General features: G+C 38.7%; 2 protein-coding genes across 11 annotated transcripts in view; one reads left to right on the top strand and one right to left on the bottom strand.

Moving 5' to 3' along the window:
- ZNF260 (zinc finger protein 260) overlaps positions 1 to 21,152 on the bottom strand; it is a 60,819-nt gene extending 39,667 nt beyond the window's left edge. The window contains exons 1-6 of one of the 9 annotated variants that reach the window (XM_049702944.1): positions 20,924 to 21,009; positions 19,844 to 19,897; positions 12,340 to 12,437; positions 11,168 to 11,326; positions 9,139 to 9,232; positions 7,776 to 7,902 (exon numbers count right to left, since the gene is read on the bottom strand). In XM_049702944.1, coding sequence (XP_049558901.1) covers positions 7,776 to 7,902; positions 9,139 to 9,232; positions 11,168 to 11,326; positions 12,340 to 12,395 — 436 coding nt within the window. In that variant the 5' untranslated portion in view covers positions 12,396 to 12,437; positions 19,844 to 19,897; positions 20,924 to 21,009. The other 8 variants (XM_049702945.1, XM_049702946.1, XM_049702947.1 and 5 more) reach the window with 8 other exon arrangements.
- Positions 21,153 to 21,162: 10 nt separating this feature from the next.
- ZNF382 (zinc finger protein 382) overlaps positions 21,163 to 21,426 on the top strand; it is a 44,409-nt gene continuing 44,145 nt past the window's right edge. For both annotated transcript variants that reach the window (XM_033413750.2, XM_033413745.2), the window contains exon 1: positions 21,163 to 21,299. The gene's annotated coding sequence lies outside the window, so the exon portion shown is untranslated. The remainder of the gene's footprint in view (positions 21,300 to 21,426) is intronic.

Genomic DNA, 21,426 nt, shown 5'->3' with positions numbered 1-21,426 from the left:
GAATTAGATAACTCAGTATATTAAAAGGGCTTAAATCGGGGCCTGGTACAAGGCAAGAACTATGTGAGCTGAGAGGAAAACAAGGAGTTTTCTAAAACATTAAAAGGTCCTTGCTGCAATACTGACTTAACGTTAAATGCAAAGTTCTTTAACCCCATAGCAGGTGTAACACAACACTTGTGTCAGGCAATGAATATGATTTCTATTTGCCAATGTAACAATATAAATTATACAAATTCTTTTAATAATCATAACAACTCAGGACACAGTATCTCAGCTGTTCTCCCAGAAGGTGGGTAAGAAAATAATAAAGAAATTTTAGCAATTCTGGGCTCAAAAAAATATAATAGATATCTCAAAGGATACAGTGTATGTATCCTACAAGTCAAATCCAAGGACTTCCCTGGTGGCACAGTGGTTAAGAATCCACCTACCAATGCAGGAGACATGGGTTCAAGCCCTGGTTTAGGAAGATCCCACATGCCATGGAGCAAATAAACCCATGCGCTGGGGAGAAGGAGGGGAAATTGGCAGAAGAGTAAGACGTGGAGATCACCTTCCTCCCCACAGATATACCAGAAATACATCTACATGGGGAACAACTCCTACAGAACTCCTACTGAACGCTGGCAGAAGACCCCAGACCTGCCAAAAGGCAAGAAACTACCCCCGTACCTGGGTAGGGCAAAAGAAAAAATAATAAACAGAGACAAAAGGATAGGGACGGGACCTGCACCACTGGGAGGGAGCTGTGAAGGAGGAAAGGTTTCCACACACTAGGAAGCCCCTTCGCGGGCGGAGACTGTGGGTGGCAGAGGGGGAAAGCTTTGGAGCTGCAGAGGAGAGCAGAGCAACAGGGGTGTGGAGGGCAAAGCAGAGAGATTCCCGCACAGAGGATTGGTGCCAACCGGCACTCACCAGCCCGAGAGGCCTGTCTGCTCACCCGCCGGGGCAGGCGGGGCTGGGAGCTGAGGCTTGGGCTTCAGTCGGAGCGCAGGGAGAGGACTGGGGTTGGTGGCATGAACACAGCCTGCAGAGGGTTAGTGCACCATGGCTAGCTGGGAAGGAGTCGGGGGAAAAGTCGGGAGCTGCCGAAGAGGCAAGAAACTTTTTCTTCCCTCTTTGTTTCGTGGTGCGTGAGGTGAGGGGATTAAGAGCACTGCTTAAAGGTGCTCCAGAGATGGGCGCGAGCCACGGCTAAAAGCGCGGACCCCAGAGACGCGCATGAGATGCTAAGGCTGCTGCTGCCGCCACCAAGAAGCCTGTGTGCGAGCACAGGTCACTATCCACACTCCCTTTCTGGGGAGCCTGTGCAGCCCGCCACTGCCAGGGTCCCGGGATCCAGGGACAACTTCCCTGGGAGAACGAACGGCACGCCTCAGGCTGGTGCAAGTCACGTCGGCCTCTGCCGCTGCAGGCTCACCCCGCACTCCGTACCCCTCCCTCCCCCCAGCCTGAGTGAGCCAGAGCCCCCAAAGCAGCTGCTCCTTTAACCCCATCCTATCTGAGCGAAGAACAGATGCCCTCCAGCGACCTACACGCAGAGGCGGGGCCAAATCCAAAGCTGAACCCCGGGAGCTGTGCAAACAAAGAAGAGAAAGGGAAATCTCTCCCAGCAGACTCAGAAGCAGTGGATTAAAGCTCCACAATCAACTTGATGTACCTGCATCTGTGGAATACATGAATAGACAACGAATCATCCCAAATTGAGGAGGTGGACTTTGAGAGCAAGATTTATGATTTTTTTCCCCTTTTCCTCTTTATCCGTGTGGATGAAAGGCTCTTGGTGCTGCAGCCAGGAATCAGTGCTGTGCCTCTGAGATGGGAGAGCCAAGTTCAGGACACTGGTCCACAAGAGACCTCCTAGCTCCAAGTAATATCAAACAGAGAAAATCTCCCAGAGATCTCCATCTCAACGCCAAGACCCAGCTCCACTCAACGACCAGCAAGCTACAGTGCAGGACAACCTATACCAAACAGCTAGCAACACAGGAACACAACCCCACCCATTAGCAGAGAGGCTGCCTAAAATCATAATAAGTCCACAGGCACCCCAAAACACACCACCAGACGTGGACCTGCCCACCAGAAAGACAAGATCCAGCCTCAACCACCAGAACACAGGCACTAGTCCCCTCCACCAGGAAGCCTACAAAACCCACTGAACCAACCTTAGCCACTGGGGACAGACAACAAAAACAACGGGAACTACGAACCTGCAGCCTGCAAAAAGGAGACCCCAAACACAGTAAGATAAGCAAAATGAGAAGACAGAGAAACACACAGCAGATGAAGGAGCAAGATAAAAACCCACCAGACCTAACAAATGAAGAGGAAATAGGCAGTCTACCTGAAAAAAATTGAGAATAATGATAGTAAAGATGATCCAAAATCTTGGAAATAGAATAGACAAAATGCAAGAAACATTAAACAAGGACTTAGAAAAACTAAAGATGAAACAAGCAAGGATGAACAACACAATAAATGAAATTAAAAATACTCTAGATGGGATCAATAGCAGAATAACTGAGGCAGAAGAACGGATAAGTGACCTGGAAGATAAAATAGTGGAAATAACTACTACAGAGCAGAATAAAGAAAAAAGAGTGAAAAGAACTGAGGACAGTCTCAGAGACCTCTGGGACAACATTAAACGCACCAACATTCGAATTATAGGGGTTCCAGAAGAAGAAGAGAAAAAGAAAGGGACTGAGAAAATATTTGAAGAGATTATAGTTGAAAACTTCCCTAATATGGGAAAGGAAATAGTTAATCAAGTCCAGGAAGCACAGAGAGTCCCATACAGGATAAATTCAAGGAGAAATATGCCAACACACATAGTAATCAAACTGTCAAAAATTAAATACAAAGAAAACATATTAAAAGCAGCAAGGGATAAACAACAAATAACACACAAGGGAATACCCATAAGCTTAACAGCTGATCTTTCAGCAGAAACTCTGCAAGCCAGAAGGGAGTGGCAGGACATATTTAAAGTGATGAAGGAGAAAAACCTGCAACCAAGATTACTCTACCCAGCAAGGATCTCATTCAGATTTGATGGAGAAATTAAAATCTTTACAGACAAGCAAAAGCTGAGAGAGTTCAGCACCACCAAACCAGCTTTACAACAAATGCTAAAGGAACTTCTCTAGGCAAGAAACACAAGAGAAGGAAAAGATCTACAATAACGAACCCAAAACAATTAAGAAAATGGGAATAGGAACATACATATCGATAATTACCTTAAATGTAAATGGACTAAATGCTCCCACCAAAAGACACAGACTGGCTGAATGGATACAAAAACAAGACCCATATATATGCTGTCTACAAGAGACCCAGTTCAGACCTAGAGGCACATACAGACTGAAAGTAAGGGGATGAAAAAAGATATTCCATGCAAATGGAAACCAAAAGAAAGCTGGAGTAGCAATTCTCATATGACACAAAATAGACTTTAAAATAAAGTCTATTAGAAGAGACAAAGAAGGACACTACCTAATGATCAAGGGATCGATCCAAGACGAAGATATAACAATTGTAAATATTTATGCACCCAACATAGGAGCACCTCAATACATAAGGCAAATACTAACAGCCATAAAAGGGGAAATCGACAGTAACACATTCATAGTAGGGGACTTTAACACCCCACTTTCCCCAATGGACAGATCATCCAAAATGAAAATAAATAAGGAAACACAAGCTTTAACTGATACATTAAACAAGATGGACTTAATTGATATTTATAGGACAGTCCATCCAAAAACAACAGAATACACATTTTTCTCTAGTGCTCATGGAACATTCTCCAGGATAGATCATATCTTGGGTCACAAATCAAGCCCTGGTAAATTTTAGAAAATTGAAATTGTATCAAGTATCTTTTCTGACCACAACACTATGAGACTAGATATCAATTACAGGAAAAGATCTGTAAAAAATACAAACACATGGAGGCTAAACAATACACTACTTAATAACGAAATGATCACTGAAGAAATCAAAGAGGAAATCAAAAAATACCTAGAAACAAATGACAATGGAGACACGACAACACAAAACCTATGGGATGCAGCAAAAGCAGTTCTAAGAGGGAAATTTATAGCAGTACAATCCTACCTTAAGAAACAGGAAACATCTCAAATAAACAATCTAACCTTGCACCTAAAACAATTAGGGAAAGAAGAACAAAAAAACCCCAAAGTTAGCAGAAGGAAAGAAATCATAAAAATCAGATCAGAAATAAATGAAAAAGAAATGAAGGAAACGATAGCAAAGATCAATAAAACTAAAAGCTGGTTCTTTGAGAAGACAAACAAAATTGATAAACCACTAGCCAGACTCATCAAGAAAAAAAGGGAGCAGACTCAAATCAATAGAATTAGAAATGAAAAAGGAGAAGTAACAACTGACACCACAGAAATACAAAAGATCATGAGGGATTACTACAAGCAACTCTATGCCAATAAAATGGACAACCTGGAAGAAATGGACAAATTCTTAGAAATGCACAATGTGCCAAAACTGAATCAGGAAGAAATAGGAAATATGAACAGACCAATCACAAGCACTGAAATTGAAACTGTGATTAAAAATCTTCCAACAAACAAAAGCCCAGGACCAGATGGCTTCACAGGTGAATTCTATCAAACATTTAGAGAAGAGCTAACACCTATCCTTCTCAAACTCTTCCAAAATATAGCAGAGGGAGGAACACTCCCAAACTCATTCTATGAGGCCACCATCACCTTGATACCAAAACCAGACAAGGATGCCACAAAGAAAGAAAACTACAGGCCAATATCACTGATGAACATAGATGCAAACATCCTCAACAAAATACTAGCAAACAGAATCCAACAGCACATTAAAAGGATGATACACCATGATCAAGTGGGGTTTATTCCAGGAATGCAAGGATTCTTCAATATATGCAAATCAATCAATGTGATAAACCATATTAACAAATTGAAGGAGAAAAACCATATGATCATCTCAATAGATGCAGAGAAAGCTTTCGACAAAATTCAACACCCATTTATGATAAAAACCCTGCAGAAAGTAGGCATAGAGGGAACTTTTCTCAACATAATAAAGGCCATATATGACAAACCCACAGCCAACAGCATCCTCAATGGTGAAAAACTGAAACCATTTCCACTAAGATCAGGAAAAAGACAAGGTTGCCCACTCTCACCACTCTTATTCAACATAGTTTTGTAAGTTTTAGCCACAGCAATCAGAGAAGAAAAGGAAATAAAAGGAATCCAAATTGGAAAAGGAGAAGTAAAGCTGTCACTGTTTGCAAATGACATGATACTATACATAGAGAATCCTAAAGATGCTACCAGAGAACTACTAGAGCTAATCAATGAATTTGGTAAAGTAGCAGGATACAAAATTAATGCACAGAAATCTCTGGCATTCCTATACACTAATGATGAAAAATCTTAAAGTGAAATCAAGAAATCACTCCCATTTACCACTGCAACAAAAAGAATAAAATACCTAGGAATAAACCTACCTAAGGAGACAAAAGACCTGTATGCAGAAAATTATAAGACACTGATGAAAGAAATTAAGGATGATACAAATAGATGGAGAGATATACCATGTTCTTGGATTGGAAGAATCAACATTGTGAAAATGACTCTACTACCCAAAGCAATCTACAGATTCAATGCAATCCCCATCAAACTACCACTGGCATTTTTCCCAGAACTAGAACAAAAAATTTCACAATTTGTATGGGAACACTAAAGATCCTGCATAGCCAAAGCAATCTTGAGAACGAAAAATGGAGCTGGAGGAATCAGGCTCCCTGACTTCAGACTATACTACAAAGCTACAGTAATCAAGAGAGTATGGTACTGGCACAAAAACAGAAAGATAGATGAATGGAACAGGATAGAAAGCCCAGAGATAAACCCACGCACGTATGGTCACCTTATCTTTGATAAAGGAGGCAGGAATGTACAGTGGAGAAAGGACAGCATCTTCAATAACTGGTGCTGGGAAAACTGGACAGGTACATGTAAAAGTATGAGATTATATCACTCCCTAACACCATACACAAAAACAAGCTCAAAATGGATTAAAGACCTAAATGTAAGGCCAGAAACTATCAAACTCTTAGATGAAAACATAGGCAAAACCCTCTATGACATAAATCACAGCAAGACCCTTTTTTACCCACCTCCTAGAGAAATGGAAATAAAAACAAAAATAAACAAATGGGACCTAATGAAACTTACAAGCTTTTGCACAGCAAAGGAAACCATAAACAAGACCAAAAGACAACCCTCAGAATGGGAGAAAATATTTGCAAATGAAGCAACTGACAAAGGATTAATCTCCAAAATTTATAAGCAGCTCATGCAGCTCAAACACAATAAAACAAACAACCCAATCCAAAAATGGGCAGAAGACCTAAATAGACATTTCTCCAAAGAAGATATACAGACTGCCAACAAACACATGAAAGCACGCTCAACATCATTAATCATTAGAGAAATGCAAATCAAAACTACAATGAGATATCATCTCACACCGGTCAGAATGGCCATCATCAAAAAATCTGCAAACAATAAATGCTGGAGATGGTGTGGAGAAAAGGGAACACTCTTGCACTGTTGGTGGAATTGTGAATTGGTACAGCCACTACGGAGAACAGTATGGAGGTGCCTTAAAAAACTAAAAATAGAACTACCATACGACCCAGCAATCCCACTACTGGGCATATACCCTGAGAAAACCATAATTCAAAAAGAGTCATGTACCAAAATGTTCATTGCAGCTCTATTTACAATAGCCCGAGATGGAAACAACCTCAGTGTCCATCATCGGATGAATGGATAAAGAAGATGTGGCACATATATACAATGAAATATTACTGAGCCATAAAAAGAAACGAAATTGAGCTATTTGTAATGAGGTGGATGGACCTAGAGTCTGTCATACAGAGTGAAGTAAGTCAGAAAGAGAAAGACAAATATCGTATGCTAACACATATATATGGAAGTGAAGAAAAAGAAAATGTCATGAAGAACCTAGGGGTAAGACAGGAATAAAGACACAGACCTACTAGAGAATGGACTTGAGGATATGGGGAGGGGGAAGGGTGAGCTGTGACAAAGCGAGAGAGAGGAATGGACATATATACACTACCAAATGTAAGGCAGATAGCTAGTGGAAAGCAGCCGCATAGCACAGGGAGATCAGCTTGGTGCTTTATGACCACCTAGAGGGGTGGGATAGGGAGGGTGGGAGGGAGGGAGACACAAGAGGGAAGAGATATGGGAACATATGTATGTGTATAACTGATTCACTTTGTTATAAAGCAGAAACTAACACACCATTTTAAAGCAATCATACTAATAAAGATGTAAAAAAAAACCCAAAAAACCCGTGTGCCACAACTACTGAGCCTGTGCTCTACAGCCTGCAAGCCACAACTACTGAGCCCTCGTGCCACAACTACTGAAGCCTGCGTGCCTAGAGCCCATGCTCCACAATGAGAAGCCACAGCAATGGGAAGCATGCGCACTGCACTGAAAAGTAGTTCCCCACTCAATGCAACTAGAGAAAGCCTACACGCAGCAACAAAGTCCCAACACAGCCAAAAATAAATGAAGGTAGAAATTATAAGAGACTGAGAAGGGACTTCATAGAAATTACATGAAGTTTCTTAAAAGATAGCTTTGAGTTCACTGAATGTCAACTGATATTCTATAGAACATATTCTAAATTATGTAAACAGCTAAATTTACCCAGTGAGACCAAGTTGCTGTAATTTTCCATCATCACGTCCCAGTACAAGTCCCTCTGAGCAGAATCCAGATACTCCCATTCCTCCTGAGAGAAGCTGATGACCACATCCCTGAATGTCACCAATTCCTGAAACAACGAACCACATAAGTAAAATTGAAGGAAACATTTTTGAGTAAAAGATAAGAAATAAAGAATTGAATTAAACTATTTTATATAGAATGGATAAACAATAAGGGACTACTGTATAGCACAGGGAACTATATTCAATATCCTATAATAAACCATAATGGAAAAGAATATGAAAAAGAATATATATCTATATAACTGAATCACTTTGCTGTACAACAGAAATTAACACAACATTGTAAATCAACTATACTTCAATAATATAAATTTAAAAAAAAAGAAAAAGAATTGCATTACAGGAAGGGGTCTAATAGTAAGTACATCGGCCAGGGGTAGAAGCCTATGGTATGGGAAGTAAGGAAATTAATGCTTCCAAACCAGACTATCTACAGGTCTTTAAAGAATCCTTTTGATTCAGAGAAATCTTCCTGCATGCTATGGGATTTCTTAGCTAAGCACGTCTGGAAATAAACAAAATAATCAATTTACAAATTAAAAGAAATAGTGTATACATGAACGCTGCATGCTACATGCCTGCTGAATGTATTATCAATAATAGTGAATTTCTACATCCTCGTTCCTCTGTAAAGGAAAAATATCTAGCTTAGAAAATGGGATATGAACAATATTTAAAATTTTCTTACAACCCCAAGTTCATCACTGTTAATCACCATTTCACATTATATAAGAATTATAACTTCTAATGAAAAATTATTTATTAAATGCTTTTTAGTGGCTACAGAGTAGTCTGCTTGGTGGAAATATATCAGCCTTAATTATATTTAGACATATAAGTTGGATAAGATCTCCTCCAATTCTGAAATCTATAGTAATCTATTTATGTCTGACTGAGACTAGTCAACATCAAATCCAGTCTACCTGGAAAAATAGGTCTGTTCAGAAGTACAGACTTTGCCCATATGTCATCAAATGGATCCATTTGCTCTTTCTCTCTACCCAAGAGTATGAAAAAGGCTGGTAAATGCCTCCATCTAGGGATTCCATTTCTACCCTATAGCTGCTCTGAACAAAACACTGAACACACATAGGAATGTTGAACATTATTTGGAGAATAGATAGGCACATAGGAGGTACTGTGTGCTGTTTGAATCCAACTCTCACTAGAAAGTGAAAATGGGGATTTTTATGGGGATGTGGGGTAGGCTCTTAGGGCTGCTTTCTGGGAAGATTCAGACAAATGAAATGTTCACAAAGGAGAGAGAAATAGCAACTTACATGGTCCATGGTTAGAACTGTAAAGAATTGATCAGGGAATTCCACTTCTGGTATGACAGCATGAGGAGCTCCACCGACATGCTCCCCATTGAAACTGGTAAAAATTATATATAAAAACATAGAGCAAATGAAGAAACATTTGTAAATCTACTAAAACTTATTAAGAACTGTGAAAGTCTGCAGTATCTTAATCTAACCTGCACCCTTCCTTGTCCATCCCATCCTAGTGAGAAAAAGATTCCACTGCAAACTAGTACAGTCAAGGACACAAACTTCCTCACCACTCATGCCCTGTTCCCAGTCAGATAACTATCTTCCTGGGAGGAGTAGAACATCAGCATTTCTCATTCTGCCCCCAGCTACCTGTTGCTCAGGCAAATGCAACAAAGGAATGGAGATTTTCTTCTGCCTAGTAGCCACACAAGAATTGTATGTTGTACCATGGGTGTGGCACTGCTGAGAATACTGGGGTTCCAACTGTCTTTGCCTTGGCTCATAGGGCAGGAGTTCCATGCCACGAGAGGCAAGTTGAGACCTAGGACTGCTGCCCAATCCCCTCCAGAGCCCTCTCCAAAGGAACTGCCTTCATTTGCAACAGAGTGTGAAGAAGTTCAAGGGTAAGGACATTCTCAAAAACACTGGAAATTTTGGTGAAAGGCTATTGCAAGAAGATTGAAAAATTCATTGGAGTTAAATGCTAAACTGTAGGCTGGCTAGTTTGTCAGAAAGGATCAGAGAAAGATACTTGGGGAGCCCTTCCTATTGTCAGAACAAATCTCAGACACTGACTTTATTTCATTAGTCTGCGAAGCAGTGTAACCCCACAGCATTACTGAAGACAATAGTGCTATCAGTCACAATCAGTGGATCCTAACAGCTTGGTGTGGTCAGGTAAAGAGACACTCGAAGACAGCCCTGTCAAAACCACTGTCATCCAAGGGTAACTGTGGTAATAGCAAAGTCTATACCCCAAGGAGCAACATCAGAGATTTACACTATGGGTGAGATAGATTTCACTTCATTAATCTAGCCAGTCACTAAATAAGAAAGCAAATAACAATAACAGGCCTGGGGAGAAGAAGTAGACAAAAGTACCAGAGTTACAACTATCTAAAATATCTACTTTCCACAAACAAGAGACAGGTGAAGAAATAGGAAAATATAACCCATAAACCAAAAACACTAAAGCCAAAACCAAACAGACAACAGAAACTGCCTGTGAGAAAGCAACCAGATTTAACAAAGACTTCAAAGTAGCCATTATAAATATGTTCAATAAACAAAGGAACCCATGCTTAAAGTAAATGAAGGTATGATCACAATGTCATATCAAATAAAGAATCAGTGAAGAGATAGAAGTTATTTAATATCACCAGATGGAAATTCTGGAGTTGAAAAGTATTAACTGAAATGAAAATTTCACTAGAGTAACTCAACTGTAGATGTGAACTGGGCAGAAAAAAAAGTACTAGAAAACTTAAAGATAACATGATAGAGATCATGCAATCTGAAGAACAAAGGAAGAAAACACAAGGAAGAAAAATGAAAAGAGCATCAGAGAAATGTTGGACACCATTAAGCATATGCATGTAATAAGTGTAACAGAAAAGAGGAAAGGCGCATTTTAATATATTCAAATAAATAATGGATGAAAAGTTTCCAGGACTTCTCTGGTGGTCCAGTGGTAAAGAATCTGCCTTCCAATACAGGGGACACGGGTGTGAGCCCTGGTCTGGGAAGATCTCACATGCCGTGGAGCAACTAAGCCCGTACGCCACAACAACTGAGCCTGTGCTCTAGAGCCCGCGAGCCACAACTACTGAAGCCCGCACACCTAGAACTCGTGCTCTGCAACAAGAGAAGCCACCGCAATGAGAAGGCTGCGCACTGCAACGAAGAGTAGCCCCTGCTCGCCGCAACTAGAGAAAGCCTGCACGCAGCAACAAAAGACCAAGTGCAACCAAAAATAAATTAAAAATTTTTAAAAAATCAACTGTATAAAGTAATTCATATATATGTATACACATACATAAGTATTATATACATGGGCTTCCCTGGTGGCGCAGTGGTTGAGAGTCCGCCTGCCGATGCAGGGGACACGGATTCGTGCCCCGGTCTGGGAAGATTCCACGTGCCGCGGAGAGGCTGGGCCCGTGAGCCATGGCCACTGAGCCTGTGCGTCCGGATCCTGTGCTCCGCAGCGGGAGAGGCCACAACAGTGAGAGCCCCGCGTACCGCAAAAAATATATATATATATATTATATACATATATATACACACACATAACAGGTATTATTGGGCCTGCAACATATATAAATGTAGTATGTTCGACAATAATAACACAAAGGAGATAGGTAGAAGAAAAGCTTCATTGGGCAAAGGAAACGAATCCAGATGGTAATCTGAATCCACAGGTTCAAATAAACAGAATGAAAAGTGATAAACAGGATTAATATAACAAAGCTACATATCATCTATAGCTGTTTATGTGCTACAATGGTAGAGTTGAGTAGGTGTGACAGAGACTGTGTAATCCACAAAGCCTAAAATATTTAATATCTGTCCTTTACAGAAAAAAAAAAAACTTGTTAACCCCTACTGTAGAAGTTAGTTTATGCATTTTTCACCTGTTACAACTGTAAACCCCTTGTTGTTGAGTGTAAACTATTTCGGTTACTTTGGGCAACTATTTGACACAATCTACTAAAAAAAACATATATACTGTGACTTAGCAATTCCACTCTTGTGTATATGCCCAACAGAAATTAGTTTTTCCATCCAAAAAGTATGTAAAAGAATTATTTTAGCTGCATTTCTTTATACTGTCCTGAAACTGTTAACAACCCAAACATCCATCAACAGAAGTAGGGAAAAATTAAATGAGATACATTCCTATAGTGGAAGATTACTTAAGAATAAAACTGAACAAACAGCAGATGATTTTCATAAACATGAGGTTGAGCAAAAGAGGGCAGAAAAAAATGTACATAATGGGGGACTTCCCTGGCTGTCCAGTAGTTAAGACTCTGTGCTTCCACTGCAGGGGGTGCAGGTTCGATCCCTAGTTGGGAAACCAAGATCCCACATGCCACACAGCACGGCAAAAAAAAAAAAAAAGTACATAATGTACGATTCTATTTATATGAACTTCCAAATTAGTTAAAACTTATCTATTGTAATAGTGAAAAGAATATTGGTTACCTTTGTTGGGGGTAAAGGCAAGTTGGTAATGACTGGAAGGAAACAGAAGGGAGCATCCTGGAGTGTTGGAAATATGCTGTATCTTAGCTGTGTAATGGCTTCATAGATATACATAAATGTTAAAAACAATCCAGTTTTAGAATATGGTTTGTATAGTTTACACTAAGTTACATCTCAGAAAAAAACCAAACCCACAAAGTGGCAGAGCTGAGTTTTGAACTCATATTCCTCTTACTACAAAGCCAGTTCTAACTCTCATTCTTGTCTCTTTAGTTCAGAATTTCTTCTTTATGGATTGAAATCTGAGCATGGGTAGTAGTTCACTGGCAAGTTAGAAACAATCTATAACCTACCAAAATTTACTAAAGCATGAAAGTTATTAAATAAATCCATTCATGTTCATGGATATCTCATGGGTGCAGTAAACAATGAACTCAATGGGTCTGGAGTACCCAAACCCTGCTCTTTCCAAAGAAAGGAATGGCCCTTGAACAGCTCCTGGGAGACAACCTCTGAGCCCTTACAATATCCTGCTTGATAAGAGCATATCTGGGCTATGCCAGAGAGATAATTTATGCTATAAATGCGATTTATGGTAAACACCTATTTTTGTTGGCCAGGGGTCCTGGGATGCACTGTATCAATTTGACCTCTGTAGCAGCTAAGCCTAGTCACACAGTTACTCCATGACTGTGTGACTCACTCTCAATAAAGAGTCTGGACATCAAGGCTCAGGTGAGTTTCCCTGACCTACTTCACATGTGTTGTTACAAAATGGTGCTGGCAGAATTTAGTGCTGTCTATATGACTCCACTGGAAGCTCACATCTAGTTTCTCCTGGATTTTTCTCTTTGCTGATCTTAATCTGTATCCTTTGACTGTAATAAACCATGAACACAAGCACAACAGTTTTTCTGGATTTTGTGAGTCCTAGCAAATCATCAATCTGAGGATGGTTTTGGTAAACCCTGACAATCCATGGCTTTAGTATATGTTGGTAAAAACCTAACAGCCTTGGGTTTGTCTCCATGACATCTCTCCTCATCAACTTCAAATGCATGTCATCCAATTTCTTTAATGATCATTATCATACCCTACTATAGTTTTAGTCCTATTCGCAGTTTATATTATGTGATCAGTTATAAACAAGTTAAGGGACAGCAACTATGTCTCTTTAATGCTAATATCCACACCAATAACATGAATAAAATTGGCATATTATAGGCATTTAATAAATATTTAATCTGTAAATGCAACTTCTGGAAATTTTTCCTTAAGTAACATAAAAAAGTAGACAAAATTCTATGACAATGACCTACATCAGTGTAGTTTATGATAATTCTAAATATCTATGGATAGACAACAGGTTAAAGTGTGGTGAGCTATATGTTAGCAATATCTATGCAGTATTTAACAATGATAACATTGATTCATATTAAATGTTGGGGGAAAATATTTTGATGAATTACTCATCAAACAATCAGATTTTTAAAATCATTGGAGGTTGTGTACTATCATGATAAAGAACATAAAATCTATCATCCAAAATTCAGTTTGCAAATCTTATCTTTGGCTGTTACTGTGTAACCTTTTACTAAGTTACTTAACTGCCTTAATTTCCTCATCAGTAAAATGGAAATAACAATATGACCTACCTCAAAGTGTTGCTGTCTGGACCAAATTAAATAAAAGACATAAAGCATTTTCAGTGCCATATAAAAAGCACCTAATGATACCTAATAAAAGCTGTCTGCTAATTTATGAAATGGTAAAGAATATTTCACATCCCTTGTTTCATTATTTTTTAAAAATTCCCGCTATGCTTCACCTTTGTGCTACAGTGAAATTTGAGATTTTCAGGTCTGTTCTTTCCTATAATGTTAACTCATTTCAGAGTCCAGCCTTGAGATTACAATTTTTCCTCAATAATATTTGTCACAAAGATTCTCAAAAATGAAAGGACATATCTCCTTGACCTCTACACAAAGCTGCAGACATATAACTAGAATCTAATATGTGACAATTTGAGCATAAAAGGCTTAATCTTGTTCCCCTGTCCAACACAGAGAGTTACATGCATATTTATTTCTGTTTCTACAAAACTGTCCTTTCAAGTGTAATTTGTATAATGAGGTCTTGTATGATACCTGGATTTCCCAGATCATTCCTATGTCCTCTGAAAGAAACCACCACTTCTTAAAAAACCATGAATCTCTGATCAGCAGTCTTGATTCATGATTTGTTCTCCTGGTAATTGTTTATTTGATATCTATGTAATCTCCAAAGCTTTGAAAAGTTAGATATGTCAAATCACATGGTGACCACTGGCACTCTCTACTTATGCCTACATGCCTAGAAGTGTGATAAAACTGTGACTTTGTCTCACTTATGTAGCAAATTTATGTAATTCTTTTTGCAGAAACAAAAGAAGAAATACATACACAGGTTCAAAAATTCTCAACAAAATATTAGCAAACTGAATTCAACAATACATTAAAAGGATCATACACCATGACCAAGTGGGATTTATTCCATGGATGCAAGAATGGTTCACCATCCCCAAAACAATTAATGTGATACATCATATTAACAAAATGAGGGATAAAACACATATGATCATCTCAATAGATGCATAAAAAGCATCTGACAAAATTACACATCCATTTATGATAAAAATTCTCAGTAAACTGGATATAGAGGGAACATACCTCAGCATAATAAAGGTCATATATAACAAGTCCACAGCAAATATCATACTTAATGATGAAAAGCTGAAAGCTTTTCCTCCAAGAACAGGAACAAGACAAGGATACCCACTCTTGCCCCTTTCATTCAACACAGTATTAGAAGTCTTAGCCAGAGCAATTACATGTTAAAAAAAAAAAAGAGAGAGAGAACAGAAAAAAGAAATAAAAGACATCTAAATGAGAAAAGAAGCAAAACTGTCACTATTTGCAGATGTGATATTAGATACAAGAAAAGCCTAATGATTCCACCAAAAAACTATTATAAGTAATAAACAAATATAATAAAGTTGCAGGATACAAAATCAATATACAAAAAATCAGTTGTATTTCTATGGACTAATAATGAACACTCAGAAAGAAAAATTATGAGAACAATCCCGTTTACAAGTGCATCAAAAAGAATAAAATACCTAGGAATAAATTGAGCCATGGAGGTGAAAGACCTGTACACCAAAAAATATAAGACACTGATGAAAGAAAGTGAAGACGAAATAAATAAATGGAAAGGTAATTCCATGTTCATGGATTGGAAGAATGCTACCCAAAACAACCTACAGATTCAGGGTAATCCCTATCAAAATTCCCATCCAATGGCATCTTTCAGAGAAATAGAAAAAAACAATCCTAAAATTTGTATGGAATCACAAAAGGCCCCAAATAGCCAAAGAAATTTTGAGAGAGAAAAATAAAGCTGGAGGCATCATGCTTCCTGATTCCAAATTATATTACAAAGCTATAGTAATTGAACCAATGTGGTATTGGTTTTTTAAAAAACACACACACAGAGAAAGGAACAGAATAGACAGCCCAGAAATAAACTCAAGTACTTATGGTCAATTTATGACAATGGAGCCAAGAATATACAATGTAGTAAGGACAGTCTCTTCAATAGATAGTGTTGGGAAAATGGACAGCCACATGCAAAAGCATGAAACTAGACCACTATTTTGCACCATACACAAAACTCAAAATGGATTAAAGACTTGAACATAAAACCTGAAAACATAAAACTCCTAGAAGATAATACAGTGGGTAAGCAACTTGATATCCTTCTTGGCAGTGATTTTTTTTTTGGATTTAGCACAAAAAAGCAAAAGCAACAAAAGCAGAAAACAAAACAAAACAAACAAGTGGGACTACATCAAACAAAAAAACCATCAGCAAAATGAAAAGGCAACCTTCTAATGGAGAAAATGTTTGCAAATCATATTACTGATAAGGGGTTAATATCCAAAACATACAAAGAACTCATACAACTCAATAGCAAAAAAACAAACAATTCGATTTTAAAAATGGGCAGAGGGTTTGAATAGACATTTTTCCAAGGAAAACATAGATTTCCATCAGATACATGAAAAGGTGCTCAACATCATTAATCATCAGGGAAATGCAAATCAAAACCACAATGAAGGGCTTCTCTGGTGGCACAGTGGTTGAGAGTCTGCCTGCCGTTGCAGGGGACACGGGTTCGTGCCTCGGCCCGGGAGGATCCCATGTGCTGCAGAGCGGCTGGGCCCGTGAGCCATGGCCGCTGGGCCTGCGCGTCCGGAGCCTGTGCTCCGCGACGGGAGAGGCCACAACAGTGAGAGGCCCGCGTACCGCAAAAAAAAAAAAAAAAAAAAAAAACCCACAATGGAACATCACCTCAACTGTTAGAATTGCTATCATCAAAAAGACAGATAACAAATGCTGGTGAGGATGTGGAGAAAAAGAAATCCTTGTGCACTGTTCGTGGGAATGTAAATTGGTACAGCCACTACAGAAAACAGAATGGAGATTCCTTAAAAAAATTAAAAACAGAAATACCATATGATCCTGCAATTCCACTTCTGGGTATTTATCTTAAGGAAACTAAAACACTAACTCAGAAAGACTTATGTACCCCCCATGCTCATGCAGCATTATTTACAATAGCAGGCATGGAAACAACCTAAGTGTCCACAGATGGATGAATGGGTAAAGAAAATGTCACACACACACACACACACACACACGGAATATTATTCAGCCACTAAAAAAAGAATGAAATCTTGTCGTTTGTGACAACATGGATGAACCCTGAAGGCATTATGCTAAGTGAAATAAGTAAGAGCAAGACAAATACTGTATGATATTACTTGTATGTGGAATCGAAAAAACCAAAAACCAAAAGACAAACTCCTAGACACTGAAAACAGATAGATGGTTGCCAGAGATGGTGGGTAAGGGGTGGACAAAATGGGTGAAGGTGGTCAAAAGGTACAAACTTTTAGTTATAAAATAAATAAATCATGGGGATCAATGTACAGCACGATGACTATAGTTAATAATACTGTACTGTATATTTGAATGTTGCTAAGAGTGTATCTTAAAAGTTCTTATCACAAGGAAAAAAACAACTCATAATTATGTATAATGATGAATGTTAACTAGATTTATTGTGGTATTTTTGCAATATACACAAATATCGAATCATTATGTTATTCACTTGAAACTAATACAATGTTATATGTCAATTGTATCTCCAAAAAAATAAAACAAAACAACAAAAAGCCCCACATACCTAGAGAGAAAAATTTTGGAAGAATGTACATTATGTTATTACAAGTGATTATTCTGGATGGTGGGACTATGAGTAATTATTGACTTTATACTTTCCAAGTTCCTTAAAAACTGAATAGTTTACAACAAACCTGCATTAATTCCATCATCAGAAATATATGAGAGGTATTTCTGCATAACAGATTTAACAGAGTTGGAGGCAAGTTTTCCTTCTGTTTAATAACATTATGAATAAAAAGATCTTCAAAATGAGTGGGAACATGAAGGAAATTTGTGACTGAAATAAATTACTTCTACAAACTTATGAACATCATTTAGTTGTATCACACCAGTGCAGTAGGGTACATTCACTATTCACGTACTTGAATTAACAAAATTCAAGATGGTAGCATTTTCAGACTAAATAAGAAAATGTGTGTAAAGAAGGCAGAAATGTGTTTGGTACAGCGTACACGCTTATTACATATGGCTTAATTTTTAACTTCATTATTCAAAAACTAATATTTTAGATATATAAAATTGCTTACAAATGCAATCTTAGTAAAACAGATTCATATACAATACTGACAATTTGGAATGTTCTTTTTCCTATGTAAAAATACTGCATAATATTACATATTAATCATTTTTCTTTTTATGACTAACTCCATAGTTTCTCTTATCTGCATGGTATTATCATCACATTTACGTAATGTGATTAACTTAGTTTTTAAGATTATATACACTTATATAACCCCATGAAGTTACAGACATTCTGCAAACAAAACCAAACATACCAAAAAAAAACAGTTAGGAACTATATAATAGAATAATTTGGAACATAATTTCAACAGATTTGTGGTCCTTTGTGAGCACCAAAATGTAATCAAATTGCCTTAGGTTAAGAATTTCTATTTTAGGACTTTTGCAATTCTGGCTGTTAAAAATTCCTTTTAAGTGCTCATCAAAATTAACTTTATATTTTCATTACTCTTCATTTATAGAAATTTATAAGGAATATTTAGAATCTTCACATAATAACAACTATTTTTTTTCTTGAGGACTTATTAAGTACAAGGTACTCATTAAGTGGTCTAGGGCTATGCTCAGATTAATGTATCCAATTCTCATAAAATCCATAAAGCACTGATGTGATTATTATGTACATTTTATAAAAAGAAATTATAAAACATAGACTAATAAATATTGACCTCATTGAAATATGACTAGTGTGAACAAAGAACTGAATTTTCAATTTAGTTTTAATTAAAATACAAAAGCAATATAAAATGTTTTTCAATTAAACAAAATTTTATTGTTTTGGTGTGAATATATTTCACCTTAACCACTGAAAATTTAGCATCCAAATTGAGAAGTGCTATAACAATAAAATATGCACGAAATTTTGAAAACTTAGTATGAAGATATGAATGTAAAATACTTCAATTTATTTGTTATTGTATGTTGAAATAATATTTTAGAGATATTGGTTCAAATAAGATGCATTATCAAAATTAATTTCAACTATTTCTTCCTACTTTTTAAAATGTGTTCAATAGAAATTGTAAAATTATCTAAGTGGCTTTCATTATATTTCCATTAGTATTGCTTTAGACTCAAATACCACTATACCACACTGCCTATCACAGTCTACACCAATATGTGGTCTGAAACAAAGTCTACTGCCAAATCTCAAACAAGACTTGGTTGTCACCACTCAAAACTCCCCATGGATTCTCTGGAAAAACTCCCTGCCCTTGTACACACATACCTCTCTTCACGAAACTCCAATCATATACCCACTCTTAAATGTCAAAGTCAACTTTGTCACTTACTGATTGAAATCAAACCACTTCCTATCTTGCCTTGTTTGGAAACCAAAGGTATCTGCTATGTTATTCTACCTAACCTTAACAAAGCATATTCTAAAACAAGCCCTTAATTTATCCTCCATGAGTTGTATTTCTGTGCTATCCTTTGGAAAGAAGAGCATGTGCGGTAATTGAATGATTTACCCAATGGGTAAATTAACTGGAAGGGAAAAGGGTATTTGGAAAGGCACTGGGAGAGAAGGGGACCCATCTCTATGGCCCTGTTATTAACTGGGAAGGGAAGTCCTATGAACCAGGAAAATTGATAAGTCACAATTAGGTAGGGAAATTTAAAAGAAGGAAAGCAAATATTCTATGCTCTGTAAAACAAAAATGTATGATAACAAAAAGCAAACACGAACTGACCTTGTATGGGCCATTAAGTTAGTAGCAATGCTCTCCACTTCAGAACTTGCAGAGCTACAGGACCAAGAAGAAGGGACTTGTGAGACTCAGGACTGGCTAAGAGTCGTGGTGAACACACTGTCCACCATCAGACATGACCCATCACCCACCACAAATACAAGCGGATGGAAGTAAGAGTGAAACTAGAATGCTGACTTTTACCAGTATCAGAGAAAAAGGTAAGCATCACCTATGCCCAGAGCTGGAATCTAAGTTCACAGCAGTTTCTACAGGACACAGCTCAGGGAATGCTGTGGTTGTGAAAGGTGTAAATGGCCTCCATAATGCATCCAAGGGAGTTTAACCCACGAAGGGATTCTACACCTGTGCCCTCCTCCTCATGTCTTCCCAGAAGCCTGTCTTGAAGGCAAGTGCAGGCCTAAATGCTAATCCAAGGATTCAGTATGTACTTTTCTATTGGGAACTTTCATTATAGGAGTGAAATTCATGACTTTCACTCTGATGGCCATCCCTCTACAGCTAGACCCAACTGGCTACATGGTGTGAGGACAGAAGAGAATCCAGGGAAACACATTCCAAGAAGCGATGGAACCTACAATTGTACCTGGATGGGCAACACTCACTTCACCAATGCCCCCTCTGTGTAAAGTACGAGGCTGGGTACTGGGGACATGGTGTTAATAGCTTATACACACACACGTACAAAAAAAATTTACACACTCCTAGATGAAAAAAACAAAACTCCAAACTTCAACAAGCTCATTGAAAACAAAATTTTAAAACTCCACTTCGTGCACACTTATAGTCAGTCACAACAGAGATGTTACAGGATCACTCGGTCACTGTGTCAGTCAGACACCCTCGTCGCCACGTCCATGTTAACCATGATCACACAGTAGGCTCCGCCCCCGCTGACAGTCTCACCAACCCAATCAGATACCAGTAACGCCAACCCAGGGCCCCGTCACACGCACTCTAGCCCTCGCTCTCACGCACGCACAGGCGCGAACTAACACTCAACAAGGACGCCGTCACAAACAGTAGCACCCGCAACCATGGTCGTCCGCGGCTCACGCATACACAAGCTCCTGGCTCCACAAGCCCCATCCACGCTCTGCGAGCTTCAGGCCTCCTCACCGCCAGCCCCTCCCGCAGCTTAACCTGCGTCACCTCAACTCACCAGGTATAACCCAATAATGACCACGACACCGGAAGGTGAACCAAAGGTCGAAGGTCATTGGCGGCTCTGGGGCCTGTGGGAAACGTAGTCCAACACCGAAAAAGTCCAGACTTTCGAGCGGAGCGTGGAGCCCATCAGCTGCAGAGACACTCCCCTCCCCGCCCCGAGACTACCGGGAATTCCAGGGCGCAATGGTCGCACGACTTTGGTGGAGGGGTTGCATCTGGTTGTCCTTCCAGATGCCGAAGAGCCGGGTGATGGTTCTCTGAGAGCGAGGTGAGGTCGCGGAAGGAAGGAGAGCCCAAGCCGAGGAAGTAATCGCAAACCTGGGCCGGGAAGGGCAGAAAAGGGAACTGGAAGCCGGGTGCGGGCCGAGGAGGCAAACGGAAGAATCCTGGCTCGG

Source organism: Orcinus orca, chromosome 20 (genome assembly GCF_937001465.1).
Source record: "Orcinus orca chromosome 20, mOrcOrc1.1, whole genome shotgun sequence".
NCBI classification, from domain to species: domain Eukaryota; kingdom Metazoa; phylum Chordata; class Mammalia; order Artiodactyla; family Delphinidae; genus Orcinus; species Orcinus orca.
Note: the sequence above shows the minus strand (reverse complement) of the source record. Positions and strands in the feature narration are given on the sequence as shown.